Source organism: Labrus mixtus, chromosome 6 (assembly GCF_963584025.1).
Source record: "Labrus mixtus chromosome 6, fLabMix1.1, whole genome shotgun sequence".
NCBI lineage: Eukaryota > Metazoa > Chordata > Actinopteri > Labriformes > Labridae > Labrus > Labrus mixtus.
The window spans coordinates 16,010,083-16,027,579 of NC_083617.1; the positions used below are offsets into that span (position 1 = coordinate 16,010,083).

General features: G+C 40.0%; 1 protein-coding gene across 2 annotated transcripts; it reads right to left on the minus strand.

Annotated features, from left to right (window-relative positions):
- Positions 1 to 4,138: 4,138 nt before the first annotated feature.
- LOC132975592 (actin-related protein 2-B-like) lies at positions 4,139 to 17,435 on the minus strand. 2 transcript variants are annotated; one of them, XM_061040259.1, is made up of 10 exons: positions 17,280 to 17,435; positions 14,044 to 14,154; positions 13,647 to 13,661; positions 12,212 to 12,427; positions 11,587 to 11,659; positions 11,294 to 11,430; positions 10,824 to 10,973; positions 9,063 to 9,208; positions 8,414 to 8,546; positions 4,139 to 5,807 (listed from the first exon to the last, which is right to left on the minus strand). In XM_061040259.1, the coding sequence occupies exons 1-10, from the start codon at positions 17,325 to 17,327 to the stop codon at positions 5,637 to 5,639; spliced, it is 1,200 nt and encodes a 399-aa protein (XP_060896242.1). In that variant the 5' UTR covers positions 17,328 to 17,435; the 3' UTR covers positions 4,139 to 5,636. The 2 variants fall into 2 exon arrangements, with proteins under 2 accessions (XP_060896242.1, XP_060896243.1); XM_061040260.1 differs by lacking the exon at positions 13,647 to 13,661.
- Positions 17,436 to 17,497: the final 62 nt, after the last annotated feature.

Sequence of the window (17,497 nt, forward strand, 5' to 3'; positions counted from 1 at the left end):
TTAAAACTAAGGAATTGTAATCACCAATGTAATAATGTTTTATTGTAATGAGGTGCATTTTAAAGGGTAAAAATAAGTAATTGGGTCATTTAAATTAGCTACAGAAAATGTGTATAAGAACAGACTTGAAGAGAGTCACTGAATAGTTTGAAGCCACAAATAAAGCTCCAACAGGTAAAACATGTTTACACACATGGAGTGTGTTGGTTGTAACTCAGTCTGTAGGAACTGGGGTCGGAACCAGAGGGTTGCCAGTTCAAATCAGACCAAACTGTGGAAGTTGGTCTGGCAGCTGGAGAGGTGCCAGGTGACTTCTTGAGTACTGTTGAAGCTCCCTTGAGCATGGCACCTAAACCCCCAACAGCTCTCTGCTTAGCAGCGTGTAGACTTCTCTCCACTAATGCTGGTCCACAGGTCCTGTTTGTGTTTGTGTTTTTTTTTTCAGTCCAATGTGTGTGAGAAGCATGTCACTCAATAACAGAATGTAAAGCAGAATTTTCTGGTATGTAAGTATTAAATGTCAAATTAAAGTATGGAGGATGTCAACCATGATGATCGCTAAGGGCTGAAAAACATCAATCAAGGCCTGAATTTTCTGAAACGTATTTATTTTGGTGCACAAAACTCTTTGTAAAGTATTTAACCACAAAGAAAAAAAATCCTGTGCTAGTACACCATTTCATTCTCTTCAAGATGTCTTTCCCCAGCTGCCCTCCTCCTCAGCAAGAACATGTGATAGCCATCGAGGACGTCGAGCTGTTTGACTCAGGATGTCTCTGGAAAAGCATGTGGGCGATAATGATGGAGCGCAAGAGAGAGAGAGGGGAGGAGGAGGAGAGAGAAAAAGAGAAGAAAAAAAAAAAAGGAGGTCCCTGAGGGCTTTTTGGGGGCCTGCTAAGCAGCTCAACGGCTGCAAACAGCATCACAGTCCACATGTGCAAACATTTAAGATATCTGCTCGTGTAATGGGGTCAGCGTGGCCCCTCTCTGGGTGCACGGAGAACCAGTGCTCACTTCCCAGTGAAGTTTAGAGAAAGGGTTGGCTCGTTCCGCCAGATAGGACTTTTTTTTTGTGCCGCTTTCTTCCTTACAACTTTTATATTGTGCTGTTTGCGCCCAGTGAGCGTTACTTTTCCAATAGGGCCTTTTTAGTTGTTGTCATTTGTTTCTCTTGTCAGGTCTAAATTGCCCGATACACTCATGTTGAGTAGATATGCAGCAGAGGCATTAGAAGGAGAAAGATAATTGTTTAAGCATTGCCTGCCTGAGTTTAAACCCTGCACCTGAGATAAAACCGCTGCAGAGTTAAACATCTCTCTACTCCCACCCTGTGGAAACGGATTTAGCTTGTGTTAACGGGTTTTGCAAAAGCAACTTAAAAAAAAAGAAAACATACATTCAGGCGACACCAGTATGGAAAAAAACGACAAATAAATGTTCCTTTTGTCACAAAAGTCCTCTTTTTAATATCTTAGTTAAACCTGTTAGTGGGGAAATGCACTCAGGCCCTAAATCTTAAACTCACACTGTCAAGAATTTAGAATCTTGTGTCGGCTTACTAATGTATTTTAAACACGAGTAAACCACTTTGTAATATATATATAACTAATGAAAACCTCCACATTTGAGATATAAGATTAGGAACATTTAGAGGGAGGGACATTTTTTTCTTTCTTAGTCTGAAAAAAGACTGAAGATAATACTCTCTAAAGCTCTTTAACAATGTCACAAGGTCTATTTAGTTACGGTTCTGGGCCAGTATTTGCAAACATTCTGAGAATCCTCTCAGAGACCTCCTAGCAAGGATCTTTTAGCCTCAGAGTGATTTAGGGACATTCTCAAGGCAACTCTGAGCAAAGAAGATACAGAAACTTTTATCTTAGTGAGGAGGCGGGGTTGACCCCGTTCCTAGGTATGACACATTTTTTCAGAAGCTGTGATTGGTTGATCCAAAAGAATTGTCTCAAAGAAAAGAACACTTTGAAATTAACTGTGTGATCAATTGTAAGTCGTACTTTTAAAGTATACAGCCTACAAGATGTTTGAAATCGCATGCCCACTTGTGCAGCAGCTCCTTCACGTGCTGAGGAGTCTTAATTAGTGATTGGAAGCACCTGTGAAGGTAACCACACGTAGACAAACTCAACATGCATGTCTCACTTGGCACTGAAAAAAGTTCTAGAGGGATTGAAATGATCTGCACAAATCATATTTGTCTGTTTGCCCCAACTTCGATTCAATAAGAATATTCTTCATGTAGTGTTTGCAGAACATTTCTCTGTTTTCTCCTCAGCTTGAGTAGCCTGTTAAAAGTCCTTCTCACTACCAACAGTTTGACACCTTAGGAGCTCTCTTAGGGGATAAGATACTTTGTGAATAACTTTCATCTTCACAAGGATGTAGTCTAACTTTAAGGGGAAATTCTTAGAAAATGTCTTGATTCCAATAATTTTCAGAGAATTTTGTGACTAGGAGCAACTCTTAGTGTTTAGGAAGCTTTGGGAATACGGCCCCTGGAGCTTAGCAGGTTTTCAAAGATGTTTTTCTTCATGCACTTAGCCCTAAAACCAGGCGTCAGAACTCAGTCAAGAATTCCTGACTTTAAAGTACAACCATCGGGAGGGCTAATACCCTCGGGGTTATGTGCAGAGGCTACGGTCCTCGTCGCAGTGGCTGTGGGTTTGAATCTGACCTCGGCCCTTTGCTGCATGTCATTCCCTACTCTCTCCTCACAACATTTCTGGTCACTCTTCAGCCGTCCTCTCCAACAAAGGCCCAAAACATAACTTTAAAAGAGAAAGTACAACCATCATAGAGAATTATTGCCAAACTGAGGTACATGGAAAGTGATCATTTGGTTGAGTTTGTGGAGAAACAAATGTGAGATTTTTACCTGATAAGGCTTTTATATCTGAAATTACATTCAATATGTTAAAGTACAATATTTCTTCCAGGGAGGTAGTTAAGGTTATTTAAAGCAAAGAATGATTCTCTTAAATCTTATATAAAGTATATTATTGTAGTTCATGTTCTTTGTTCGGACCAGCTCTCTTTAAACCTGTTGATGCCTCCGTTTGTGCTCAGCCAGGGAGGAAACATCAAACGCAGCTTCATAGGTAACAGTTCAGGGTTAAGAGGGAAGTGGCAAGAGTCGAGGGATTAAAATGGAACAAGTCCGGAAGGGTCTGGGTGAGATCTTTATTTCGGGCCACGGAAAGAGAGCCTCTTCCTTTGGTGGCGCCAGTGCTCTGCGACTGTTCCATTTCCTCTTCCTCTTCCTCCTCCTCCTCCGTGTCATCTCCATGGCTCCATCCTCTCCTCTAGTGCTGCAGTTCATCCGTCAACACAGCTCATCTCTCGCTCAAATGCAAAAGACTAGTTATGCTATGATATAGTGACAGGTTATTCTAAAACAGTCAAACATAAATGTCCTATTTGTGATGTAACCAAGTCCTTACATGAGAGTTTATTTTTGCTTTCAATTTAGTCCTTTCTGCTCTTGATGATCCATCAATTTATCAAAGAAATAACTGGTGAATTAAACTGCTGTTGGTTGAGGACCAAGAAACGCGTATCTCCTGAATATTTAGACAACCCGTTTTATTCCAAACCAACCCAGAACCAAAGCTTTTGATAACTCTAATTACAGATTTGGATTATAATAAGTTGATATCAAACCTCTGCTCAACAAAAAAACATTTGAAATGAACAACCTAAGCAGAAAATAGACCCTCCTGACAGTCAGTTAGAAGGTAGTCCGCATGTTGCAGAGCTGGAAGGAAATATAGCAATGTGCACACAGTAAAGTTTCATACTGTGGTCGTTTGAGGAAAGACGTCTTTAAACATTAGCTTGCATTTATCACTCTCGGCTACTGTTCAGAGTGGACCAAGGAACATCTTTGAAGCTTTGTATTTGAAAATACATTCACTTTGGACCAGGCAAAACAGTTTTTTTCTTGCAGCCTTATGAAAACATTAATTGATAATCATATTATTTGCCGTGAACTGTACTTTAAAAGGCCGATTCAGGGAGTAGGTTTAATAAATAACCTATTCAGTATACAACAGAGTTCTTTTATGTCACTGTGTTCATACATTGACGTTACAGATTATACAAATAAATCCACTTCCACATATTTATAAATCACTTTTCTTTATTTAAATCAGCGTTAGGCAGTTATGCTATGAACAACACAGGAAGATAAAAACAGTGACAAAAAGAAAGACAATAAAACATGAGATCCAGTTAACATTAACTGCACTTGGCACTGGATAGGCGTTCATGGAAAGAAGGAAAATAATATACACATTTGTCATACTCAAAAATAGAAGTGCCTCCAGTAATCTTTAAGTCAACCGTTAGGAGTGAACACCGGATAACTTCTACATGGTCTCCGCAGAGTTTTAACTTCATGGAATACCGTTTTACTTCGCCGGTTTTGAGGTACCCTGCTGGGCCCAGATTCAAATCTATCTTATAGACAACCCGGGACTGCCTCCGAGCTTTGGGTGCATCTGAAGGAATGCTATGGATTAGATGCTATGGCGATGTCATGGCCTGTAATATTGCTACACCAGCTCATAGCCCTTCAATCAGCTGACACAAAGAGAGGAGGCTGTCGCATGCGGAACAAATAGCATCACTCCCACCCGAACCCAACCCACATCCCATCATTGTCTAACCACCCGCAAAGACAAAAGTACCATCACACGCCCCTGATGTCAAGCTCTTTTCCTCTGTGTATTTGTCCCTTTATGAATCAACCATCAATTCTTCATAAAAACATGGAGGAACTTCTGTTGTAATGATACACTTCGTATTAACGATGGTAGTAGTGCACAGCAACAAAGTCAATGAAAAAAGTTAAAGAAAGACATTTTAAGATATAAATCATACATCCAACAAAATGAGAAAAAAAGCAGAACAAAAACGTCGTCCCTCCCCCAGAAAAGAAAAGTCATGATATCGTTTATAAAATCGACATAAAAATGTGATCAATTCTCGCTGACCTGGAACAGATGCGGCCCGTGGCTGTTTGTTGTGGACCCTGATTGTGATTTTAAAGATGCTTGCGAGAAAATTTGCATCAATTTATCCCCCCCCCCCCCCCGGAGGTTTATCTAAGGAAAGAAGCTTTTCACTGCAGTCACTGGGTTTAATTGCAGAATCTAACCCACAGCAAAACCTATGAGCAGGTAAATGTGCAGAGTTTGAACCACAGCACTCTGTGAAAAATAGACTCCTAAATACACCAGCAGGGCAGCATTAACCCCGTCATTTCCTAGTTTAGGTAAAGGAGGGGGTTCAGTGTGAAGGAGGAACTGGTTCTTGGGGGCTTGCAAGAGAAAGTGTGAGCCAATCCCAAACCAGGAGAGAAGAGAGAGGACAGAGGAGGAGAGCAGGGAGGTGGAGGCTTGATTTCCTCAGATGTTAGACGAGGATCAAGAGCCCAAGAGAAGAAGAGGGATAAATAGATATATACTCTGCGATGAGGGCAAGAGAGAAATATGTATATGCCATGTTTGTGTAGGTGTGTGTGTGTGTGTGTGTATTCGTATATGTGCATTTGTGTGCACGTGTGTGTGTGTGTGTGTGTGTGTGTGTGTGCGTGCGTGGTCTGTCCGTTCAGTACTTTATCTGACGGTGACTCCGAGTTTTTCCAGCACACGGACTCCTTTCTCCTGGTACTCCTCCCGGGTCAGCCAGAAGTTGTCTTTGTCCTTCATGATGTCGGCAAGCACGGCTCCACCCAGGAACACCATGTGCTTTCGCCTGGGAGGATCCTCGATTCGAATCTTAAATTTCTAAGAGACAAGAGCACAAAGAGACATATTAGAGGACTCCATGTAACAAAGAAACATCATGCAGTCCAAGGCTCTGATATGATATATATATATATATATATATACATACATATATGTTGTCAAAATGAACCTCAATTTACAGTTTCAGTCTGGACCAAAAATGGACGCTTCAAATTTTTGTCAAAAAAATGGACAATTCAATTAAATTTAAACCACATACAAGAATTTGAAACACCAGTTTCTCTCTCAATTTGAAAGATCTATTTTTGGGCTTGTTATGACTTTACTGTAGAGAAAAGACAGTGGATCGAGTTGGAAAATCATGAGAGAGAGAGAGTGGGGAATGACGTATGGGAAAGCCGCGACAGGCCGGTATTGAACCCGTGTCGCCCGCTTCAGTGAAGACAGCCTCTGTATATGGGACACGTTAACTAACCATTAAGGAACCAGCACCCCAACACCTGATTCTCCAAAATTAAGAATAATTTATTATTTTAAAAATCCACAGATCTATCCATTCAAATCAATTCTTCTTTCGTTTGTCTGTGCTGTAAGCAGGCTGTGAGGTCTCAATACTCACATCTTAACTAAATATGGCAAAAGACGCGATTTCTGTTTTTCGCTCACATGGAAACTTTCTCAAAGTAGTTGCAATAAACAAACAAATATTGAAATGATGCGAGCTACGAGTGAATGATGTGTGTTGGGCTATAGTTTGATTTCTGGACAATAAGATCACTTGCAATAGCACAGGACTGGACTAGAGTGAAAGGTTTTAATGGAGCTTTTTAGGACCTCTTCTGACAGCTTTCAATCCAACAGGTTTGTTGAGTATTTCAAATCAAAACTATTTGTGGATCCATCTGGATGATTTTTTTTTTTTTTTTTACATCTTCTCCTGCATAATGTAAAAAAAAAACACCTTCATTGCATATAGAGACTTTTATTTGAAATAAGTTTGTTTAAAGAGAAACTCAAGTCAGCTGCAGTTGTGGGCAGAAAAAGTGAAGCACATAATGAGTTATTTAACTTATGAGTCATCTGTAGACCTTTTGTTTACAGAAAGGCTCTGTGTAAAATAATCTGTCTTTGGGGACGCTGTCTTGGAACATTTAATCAGTGAAAGTTTTCCATAATAAATAGTTATCATTTGGAGGTGAACCCTTCATATGGTGTTATTAAAGTCCCCTGTTTAAGTTAAACGAATGGCTTTTAACATAGCACCCCCTGGTGGCTGTCTGAATACACTGCAGCCTTATGAGGCATCAATGATAAACTTCAGCACGTATTCACAAAATTCAGATAATCCTTTCAGGAAACACCTAAGGTAGCTTAAAAAAATCCTACTAAGCTGTCCTGGCTTAGAAGTGATTCAAGAACCTCCTCAGGGCAACTCTGAGCAAGGAAGTATCAGAAACTTTTATCTTAATGAGGAGGTGTAGTCGACCCATTTGCTTGGTATGACATTTTTTGCAGAAGCCCTCGGTTGATCCAAACCGGATCAACCGTTGATGCGCTGTTATTGATAATGGATGAAGAAGGCCAGTGAAATTGATTGGGCTCAATCATAGAATCTAGTCAGACATTGTGTAATAATTATAACCACTGTAGAATTAACGTCTCTGTTGAAAAAATTGTAAGCCGTACTTTACAAAATGTTTGAAAACACATGGCCAGTAGTGCAACAGACTCTTCACATGCTGAGAGTTGCAACAGCATGTGAGAGCCTTTACTCAGTGATTAGATGCACCTGTGGAGTAAACCACATTTAGACTCGCCGTGCATGTCTCACTTCGCACTAAAGAAAGTCCAAGATGGATTGAAATGCCTGCATAAATATTTTTTGTCTGTTCAGCCCAACTGTGGTTTAATAAAAATATTTTTCATTCATTGTTTGTAAAACATTTCTCCGATTTCTCCTCAGCCTGACAAACTTTTAAGCCTCTTAAAAGTCCTCCTCAATACTCCTAACAGTTTTTCACCTTAGGAGCTCTCTTAAAAGGCTGAGATGTTTTGTGAATAACTTTTTTTTTCAGAGATCAGGTCCTAACTGTAAGGGGAAATTCTTAGAAAATGTCTTGATTCTAAGGATTGTGTTACTAGAAGCAACTGTTTGTACTTAAGAATCTTTGTGAATACAGCCCCAGATGTTTTGGAGACAGACAGTTTGTGTAGTGAATGCATATAATTCAAGATGTGTAATTTATTTTAATATGAACCGCCAGAGTCCGGGGTTTAACCTCATCAGGACAAAGGAGATACTGTCAGGTGTCAGTCATTGTTTACAACTGACTCAAATATGTTCCCTTTCTGGTCCTTTACTGCTCCCTCACATATGGGAAACCCCGCCCAGGCAAACTTAAACAAACCCAGAGAATCAGATGGAAACACTGATCCACATCAACTGAGAGGCCAGGTGCTGTAAAGTTAACTTTTGTCTCATCTAAATGTTCAAAAGACTCCAATATTTTTAAGGACAATATCTGTTGTAGTTTGGACAGTTTTCATTCACACTGTAAACCACATCTGCCCAGTTTTAGCTCAGAGTCCTTCTTTAAAGCTTCTCGCAGAGTCAAAAGAAGAGTTGTAAATGTTCATGTACTCACCGAAAGCTTGTCCACATCTCCCTTCAGCACACGCTCCAGGTACAGCTGCTTGAGTTCCCTCTCCAGCCGGGATGGCAGGCCCGGGTACATGGTGGATCCTCCTGACAGCACGATGTGTTTATAGAACTCAGGCCTGATGACGGGGAGACAGAAAGACATGAATCCTACAAGAAATGTTTCGTGTTTACTATGCGAAGGGCACATTTCTCCATTATTAACGCCACAAATGTTTAGAATTTACTTTATAGACACTGCATATTAAAGTATTTCAGTTTATTGAGTTGATATCTAAAATACAGATTGTTCAGCTCAAACAAGGCATAAATTATGACTGACTAGATTTCCAACATTACATTTTCTTGGAAATGTCCACTCTTTTTCTTACCCAAGGATCAATTTTTATTATTTCCATACGGCACAAGCAATATTGACTTTGATGTCTAAAAACCTTATTTTGCACCAGTGAGAGCTCAGCTGGCCAAAATACAAACCAATTTTGCACATTTCTCTCTGTTCCGTGTGCTTTTTAATGTTGAGTGTGTGTATATATATATATATATATATATATATATATATATATATATATGTGTGTGTGTGTGTGCTCAAGCTGAAACACAACCACACTTGGGTGAACTTCGGCTGGCCTCACCTGGTGTCTATGTCGGCTGCCTGGATGGTGTTGAAGAGGAGTTCGGCCACTCCGACGCCCTCCACATTGATGAGGTGGGGCTGAAACAGAGCCTCCGGGGCCTCAAAGCGCTCTCCTCCCACCTTGATCACACGACCATCTGGCAGCTGGAGATGTGTGGGAGGCAGGAGATGAAAAGAGAAGGAAAGAAGAAAATGTGACACACATAAAGAGGTAGGATTTAATGGATGACTCAACGGAGAGTCAGAAATCTATGCGCAATGTATGCAAGGACATTTCTCAATCAACCTCTTGTGTTTGAAAATAAACATCCAAGAAGGCTCTGATAAGACTGGAAATTAAGTTAAAGCCCAGAGAGTGTGGACTTCAAACTGAGCAGAGTGTGCATGTGTGTGTGTGTGTGTGTGACTATAAAAAGGCTTCATTCAGCTGAGGGCAGTGAGAGGAAGTGAAGCCCAGCCACAGAGTGGCTGCGCAGGAAATGATGTAACGCTAAGTTCAGGGCCTGTTCGGCCACAGTTACATTGCCCTCCTTGTTTCGGCACACTCTTGCACACTAAACGATACTACTGCTTACATGTTCATACACCTACACACACATAGTCGCCTACACTAACCCAAACACTCATGGTCAGTGAGCTCTGAGACACAACATGTGCTCGCTAAGGCGTGCAGTAGCACAGACTTCAGGACCTGCTTTTAGATTCTGTGGTCCCCTCTATGGGGAAAAAGGGCCTTGGAAAGAAAAGCAAGCTGGGTGGAGGAGCGCTGCAAGCTCATATGTTTGAGTCCCAGAGAAAACAGTTAGTGAGTTAATCAGCACTCCCCTGTCCTCAAGCTGCCAACAGATCCAACAACTGGCACATGCTAGTCTACTTAGCTCAGCACAAACACAGATTTAGTTACCCTGTTAGTTTTGATTACTTTAAAATACTGCCACTTTTGAGAAACAAACCCTTTGGGAGGACTCTCTTTCTACAAAACTATTTTAAGCAGAAATGGGAAACGCGTGTGTGTGGTGTGTAAAAAAAAAAGTAGAATCTTTTGAGGGCTGGAAATATTTTGCTTTTTTTATGTACAGATGGCTAAACTTAAAAGCAGCTGCTTAATTTGTCTAACTAAATAAAGAGGAGTAAATTAAATGGGTTTTTTTTACCTTTTATTCCACAGTCGTAGTACAAAAAAAAAATCATTCATTGCCCTCTGTATCCTCAAACCACATCACACAAGTTTCATTTTGAATTCATGAGTCTGATTTAGATAATTTCTCTTTTTCTGAGAAACCAGATGTTCTTATTTTAATCATTTGTAGCATATTTACATGAGCAGTGACATCAAATGTGGCAGGAAACAAGGGGACGGTGAGTGGGAAGAAATGACGTGTGCAGGAATGCTGGGGAACCTTGATTGAACAAAGGATTGTTTAAATATTGGCACTATCTATTATTGTCTCTCTAATTTATTTTTCCTCTATTGGTTTCAAACCTGAGACAATAATGCTCAGCCTGTCCAGGTGAGGGCAGCAACTTGATTTTAAGGCTGAAAAATCTGCACACTGGATGAAAGACAATTACCAGATGATGAGCTCAGCAGCAGTTTAGTGAAACGATTGTAGAAAAGAAACTTCCTATTTGCTTATGTAGGTAGATTTATTTTATAAACAACCTGTGCTCTGATGCAACACATCTTATTCATGTCTGTAAATCACATATCATTCTGGATTTAATTGGGTTTTATTTTGTTACAATGGCCAATATCTACCGTGTATGATTCCACCAGCACGGTGGTCTCCAGCGCCAGCTTCTGCTCCTGCTCGATGTTGTAGCCAACGTAGCATAGTTTCTCCTTCATCATGCGCACCGTTTCGAAGTCTGCAGAGTGGTTGAAGGCGTAACCCCTCAACAACAACAACTGCAAAAGAGAAAGGGGACATGGGAATGGTAAAAAAAAGCAGAAGGGGTAAGTTACTTACTGGAACACCTTTATAGAGCTAATGGTAAAGCTACACCTTCGTATTCTCAAAATTAAAGAAGCTATAATATGAACATGCCAAATTATTGTGGGATAGAATTACAACCTAACTCAAAGTTACTTAACTCTATAAAGTTTGTAACACCTAACATTCATTAAAACAACAGTTAAACACTTTACTTTGGAGGTAATGGCGCCAATAAGCCTTAATCATGTGCAGATAATATCTGAAGAGCAGGCCACATGATGCTCTTTGTTACCTTGATGAGGTAGCGGGTGATGTCCCTGCCTGCGATGTCCAGGCGTCTTGTCAGGTGGGGCAGACTGAAACCCTCATACACTGGACAGATGTGTGTCACACCGTCACCTGAATCCACTACCACACCGGTCAGAAGGCCTAAAACACACACACCATCAGTTCTAGTTATAACAAATATAACTCTGGTACCAGCATCATTCTGATGGGACATGTCTAGAAGAGGTTTAGTATGAAAACTTTCAAAGAGAATGGCAAAATATAAACAAGTGTTTTGTTGAATGTGTGTCTACTTACCTTGGGCATACAGTGTCAGCACAGCTTGAATAGCAATGTAGACTCCTGCAAACTGGTAGGTTTCAAACATTACCTGAAAAAAAAAAAGCCGGATAAAAATAAAAAAACAGTGAGGGCCTTTGTTTTATTGGTAGAAACAAATACAGCACAAAAATAAATAACGCATTATGAAGCTTAGCTAAATAGCACTTCTGCAACAACTTAAAATTAAATGTACGATAAGAACACTTAAAAAGTGGCATCAAAAATAAAATAAAAACTACACATGTTTTTGCTATCAAACGCAGACATCTATTGCTCTGCCTGGCAACAACCTGTACCCCGTGCATAGCTTATATATCTCAGATGTGCACAGTTTTAGGAACATACCATGTATGTAGAGAGAGAGAGAGAGAGAGAGAGAGAGAGAGAGAGAGAGAGAGAGAGAGAGAGAGAGAGAGAGAGAGAGAGAGAGAGAGAGAGAGAGAGAGAGAGAGAGAGAGAGAGAGAGAGAGAGAGAGAGAGAGAGAGAGAGATTGACTTGTGTGTACTGTAACATCCAATAGTGATGCACAGTACAAAATACTGTAAGACCCCTTTTAACAAATAAATCTGAATCCATTGACAGAAATCAATGCGAGCATACTTCAATAATTTTTTCGCGGTTCTTGGTGGGGTTCATGGGGGGCTCGGTCAGGAGGATCTTGCAGTTCCGAGAGTCGATGTTGAGCTTCTCCGTGCCGAAGGTGTAGTCCCACAGGTGCTTCATGTCATCCCAGTTCCTGACGATGCCGTTCTCCATGGGGTAGTTGACCTCCAGCATGGAGCGTAGCTCGCTGGCCTCATCCCCAACCATCAGGTCCTGGAGTGAGAGGTCAAAGAGCAACAATATTTAGAAGCACTGCAGTGCAGTGAACCCACTGGATCATTCACTGTCACTGAGATTGGGGACGATCATTGAGTATCACTGTTGGGCAATATAGTTAGGCATTTTAACTTTCCCCCCTTGGCCTGCTGATCCCATAAAATCAGATCATCAAGTTATCCATCAGGTGTTCTTACACAAAGTACCATTGTGCTTTAAAACTCAGTTACCCAGCATGCACAACAAGCCATTATTTTCCATGCGACTACACGTGGAAACACTTGTGTTTCCCTCTAGCACCAGTAGACCACTAAGTTTAGCACCATTCAACTAGCTGCATGCAAGGCAGCCTTGCAATGTAAACAACGGCTGGGTTAGAGCTCAGTGTTAGCCACACAGTCAAGCATATCACGTTCCATTTGGAGACATCAAAAGACGACTGGAGGCAGCCTTTTTATTGGTTCATCCTGTGTGCTTTGGCATTAAACAAAGTACCAGTCAAAGGCTCTGCCTCCATGTGGTCTCCATAACAAAAAAGTAAAAAGAAAAGCAGATGTGCTTCCGTCTACAACTTTCAGCTGTTTGCCATCATGCATCCTTGAGTCTGGACACGTCCTCTGCACTTGAAAAGGTGACTTGTTGGTAATAGGTAAAATGCTTAGAAGAGGAGATTTCTTATATCAAGTATGTTCTTAAAGTGATTACAGTTAGAGCTGTGATTCATTAACACAACATTTATCATTTGACAGCCAGCATTCTAGCTGCAGCTGAAATGTTCAGTTCTGTTAGCTTGGTGTTTGATTATTTCCGAAAATAGCAGCAGGATTTAGGGGAGGTGTAGCTGTCGGGATGAACCAGCAGATGAGAGACTGTGAAAATGGAATCAGGCCAAAATCTCTTTTAGTACTCGCATCGATAGCAGCTGGCCTATGATTCATCACAGAACATTTCTGCAACACGTTCAGCCTGTGAAGAGGAGTGCAGTAAAGTAAGAGCTGTACATCTTTCTGACTCTCTGACACTCATTAGTCCAACAACACCTCAATCATCAAACTATGTGGGATGAAGAAGAATGAAAACATTTTGTAAGTAAAAGAGATGGAAGAAATCACATTAAAAATTTCAAACAAAGAGAAGTAGCCTTTGGTTTAGATCAAATCATGACATGACTCTTGGAGCAGGCAGGACTAGAAGGCACACACCGACCTGAACTTACCATCTTCTGGGCATTCTACTTCATCGTGGGGGAATAAAACATGGAGGAAGAGGAAGGTAGATATTAAAATAAAAAGATGAGTAAAGAAAATAATTGGAAGAACAAGAGACAGAAAGAGAGATAGGCTTTGTGCTTAAATAGGAGGAATATTTCAGACATTTAGGTCTCTGCTGTGTAATCCACAGATCTTCACCCAAATGACAGCATCTTCTGAAAGATATCTTAGTGGAGGTAGTGCCCTGGAGTTACTTTTGTTTCCACAAGGAGGAGCTCTGAAATAACCTGGTGAAACTGAAGGGCCTCATTAGTGATTTCCTGAAAAGATTCATCCTTAAAATCACAACTTTGAAGACCAAGAAACATTCACTTCAGGAGCAGCAGGTGGACCAGCTCTTACCTTGATCTCAATGTTTCCAACTTTGGCCGTTGAGCGGATGATTGGCCTCCCAACAAGCGCAGGGAAGATGTGTTCTGGGAAGTTGGAGCCTGCATAGCCGCACTTGACAAACTAAAAGACACACACGAGAACCAGTTACCATAGAGGAAATGATGAGCAGAGGAAATACACTGAAATACTGAGGAGATTAACTTTGAAGTATAAGTTAGTCAACTTTACTGTCATCCGCTGATAACGGTGAGCTTTAATTGTGTGAGATAACAAGAGTCTTTTTTTAATGATGATCTACAGCTTCGAAGAATAACTGACACATTTTATGTTAAAAAATAAATTGCACTGAGTTTATCTTATCCAGGCACTAAAATCACAAAGCCTGTTTTTGGACAAATTATTGATGTCTTTAAAGGCTTTATATGCGATTTTTCACACTTAAATGTAATAGAAATCAAGTATATCCTCTGAAAATAACTCTGAGTCATGACATGTAACACCCGAGTCCCACTGTCTGTGATGTTTTCCGAGTTTTCCGAGTCCTGTCTTCAGTTTGTTTATATCGCCGGGACGGCAGGCAGACCCCTAGCGTATAAAAGTTGTTTAATTGAGGGACTAGAGAAAAGAGGAATAACATACTGTACTCACTGCTTAACTACGTTTCTAGATAACGGTCATTTCGGGTAAATTTACATAGTAAAGATCGCTAGAATTAGCATGCTAACACAACAATGTTGTGAGTTGTTTTGGTTTCATGTTGGTGCTCAAGGGCGACATCTGCTGGATGAAAAAAACGCATATAAAGCCTTTAATTGTGATAATGTTTTTAATTTTTAAAATCCCTCATATGACTAGGGTATATTAATTAAGTTATATGAGATCTATATAAATAGTGAGACAGTACTTTTCAGAAAATTTACAGTCACAGAGAAACTCCTCGGTGCTGCATGGACAGAAAGACAGAGCAGGTCAAGGCCCTTACTGTTCAATGCACTCGGCTAAAACAGTTACAAGAGCTCAGACAATTAAAGTCACTGAACTGTAAGACTGTTTTTAAGAGCAGGAAAAAAAAAAGCACCAAAGCATTATTGGGGAATTATGAGTGCTGAGACAACAGTCAAAAAAGCTAGTGATGAAACTAGTGAGGATTCTTTACTCTATCATGATATACATTTACTTTAACAAATAATCAATTAATAATTTAGTCTATAGAATGGAACATTTTCATCACAACTCCTACATACCCACAGAAACGTCTTCAAATTGCTTCATTTATCCAACTAACAGAAAAGCGGCAAATCCCAAAGTTCAGGAAGCTTTCACTTGCAAATGTTCGACATGTTTGTGTGAAAAATTACTGATTAAAAGATGAATTAATTACAGGAGTCAAACCTTTTGTTCAACCTGCCAGTGTAAATGGATAAACTAAAAAAATATCCACTAAGTTCAGATTGTATTTCTTATTTGAATATTTGGTTTTAGTATTTGTATATTTCTGATATTAGGCATCTACAGGCTTGCTCCAACAATATGTCATTGTACTTGTACAATGACAATAAACATATCTTATCTTATTCAATAATTAAAGTAAACTTTGCAAAGAGAATGTGTCGATGTTGGGCTGTTTCCCCTGGGAATTTGCCTAAAAAAGATTTTTAAGAGTAACAGGTGAGGCCAAACCCCCTGTGTGAAGAAATGCCACTCAAATCAGCTGCAGCTTGATTGATCATCTCACAGAACTAGATCACCTTCTATTGTGTCTTTTGGTAGAGGATTGTAAAGTTTAGAATAGAATAGAATGTCTTTATTGTCATTATATAATTCTACAACGAAATTATTTGACTTCACCTTAAAGTGCACACACATACAAGCATCCACAGCTAAAAAAACAACAAAAGAAAAATAAAAAATAAACTCTCATTCAGGTAAGATGGGCAATGTATGTTAGGAGTTATTTACAGGTAGTAGCATAACAGAATATAAATAGATATTGCAGAAATATAAAATAAATATTGCACAGTATGAAATGTAAAATATTGCAGAAATATAAAAATAAATATTGCACAGTATGAAATATAAAATATTGCAGAAATATAAAATAAATATTGCACAGTATGAAATGTAAAATATTGCAGAAATATAAAAATAAATATTGCACAGTATGAAATGTAAAATAATGCAGAAATATAAAATAAATATTGCACAGTATGACAGCAGACTGAGTTGTATTTGCATACAAAGCAAATCTGCACTGTCAGATATCTCAGTAGACGTGGATGTGAAACAGTATGTGTATATAAAGGCTTTGGAAAAAAAAAAAATTCGAGCGACCTATGCGGTTGTGGTTAACTTTTTTTTCTTATTTCCTCTTGACTTCTCAATTCAACCCTGACAGAAGGCAGTTTTCTTCTTCTTGAAATAGTCTCTCAAGAAAGCCTTATTAGTCATGCTGAGACAACATCCTCTTTGACTGCTGACAAGGTTCAGAAAGAAAGTCCCTACTAGCCCCTGAACATAAACACTTGACAAACACTTTTATAATTACTTAATGTATCTGAGTACGAGATTTGTGATTGTATAAAAGGCTGGTTAAGGATGGATGCATGTGTGGAAAAGGGTACACGGGCTGGTTTCCCCATAAAGCCATAAAATGCACTGATCCGCTTGTGACATAAAAACAGATTCCTCAATCAACCTGACAAGTCCTAGATAACATTACCATAAACTAGCCGACGGCAATTTTCATTGCAATACTTTAATCGCAAACATATGCAGTACGGAAATGAATTAAATGTGATTTCCGCATTGTTTGCAAATGAAATCACAGAAACGAGCGACGCAGACAGCAGAGCTAAACCACACAGCTGTTTGGTGAGTTCAGACGCCTAGCAGGCTAACCAGTTAGCAGACACAGCTAACTAACCATTGGTTAATAATGAGCTGTTGTTGGTCTGACTTATATTTGTATGGATGAGTCGTTGTGTTAGATATAGTCAGAGTTGCGTGTTCAACCTCTATTCCCCACAAGTACACACTCCACATGTGCTGTTTCCGTGTCAGGTCTGATTGAATGAAAATTAGCTCGCTAACAGTGTCGCTAGCTACCCACCCAGTTTAGGGCTAGCTCGCTGGCTCAGACGCTGACAGCCTCACTTCCTGTTTCAGCAAATCGTTCGACATAACCGACACCGTTTGAAGAAAGCCACGGTTTATAATAGCGCGTCAAAGCAAAGCAGTAAACTTACCCCGGTCCCATTGTCACAGACCACCACTTTCCTTCCCTGGCTGTCCATTATGTAAAAGCCCCAGTTGCCGCTGAACCTTCCTCAACTTTCTTCAGCAAGCCGGAAGGAAGACACACCAACCCGGGCGAGAGAGGAGGAAGGGAAGGGTGCTCATCCGGTGTGCGTGTGTGTGTGTGACAGAGCACTTCAGATGACAGTCACTCACTCAAAAATAAATG

What these genes read in the sequence shown, in the direction of transcription:
- LOC132975592 (XM_061040259.1), bottom strand. Translation starts at nt 17,327, where the DNA reads ATGGACAGCCAGGGAAGGAAAGTGGTGGTCTGTGACAATGGGACCGGG. An exon ending in GCTGACACTGTATGCCCAAG is followed by an intron (nt 11,431 to 11,586) that starts GTAAGTAGACAC and finishes TGTGTGTTTTAG; the next exon opens with GCCTTCTGACCGGTGTGGTA. An exon ending in GAGATGTGGACAAGCTTTCG is followed by an intron (nt 5,808 to 8,413) that starts GTGAGTACATGA and finishes CTTGTCTCTTAG; the next exon opens with AAATTTAAGATTCGAATCGA.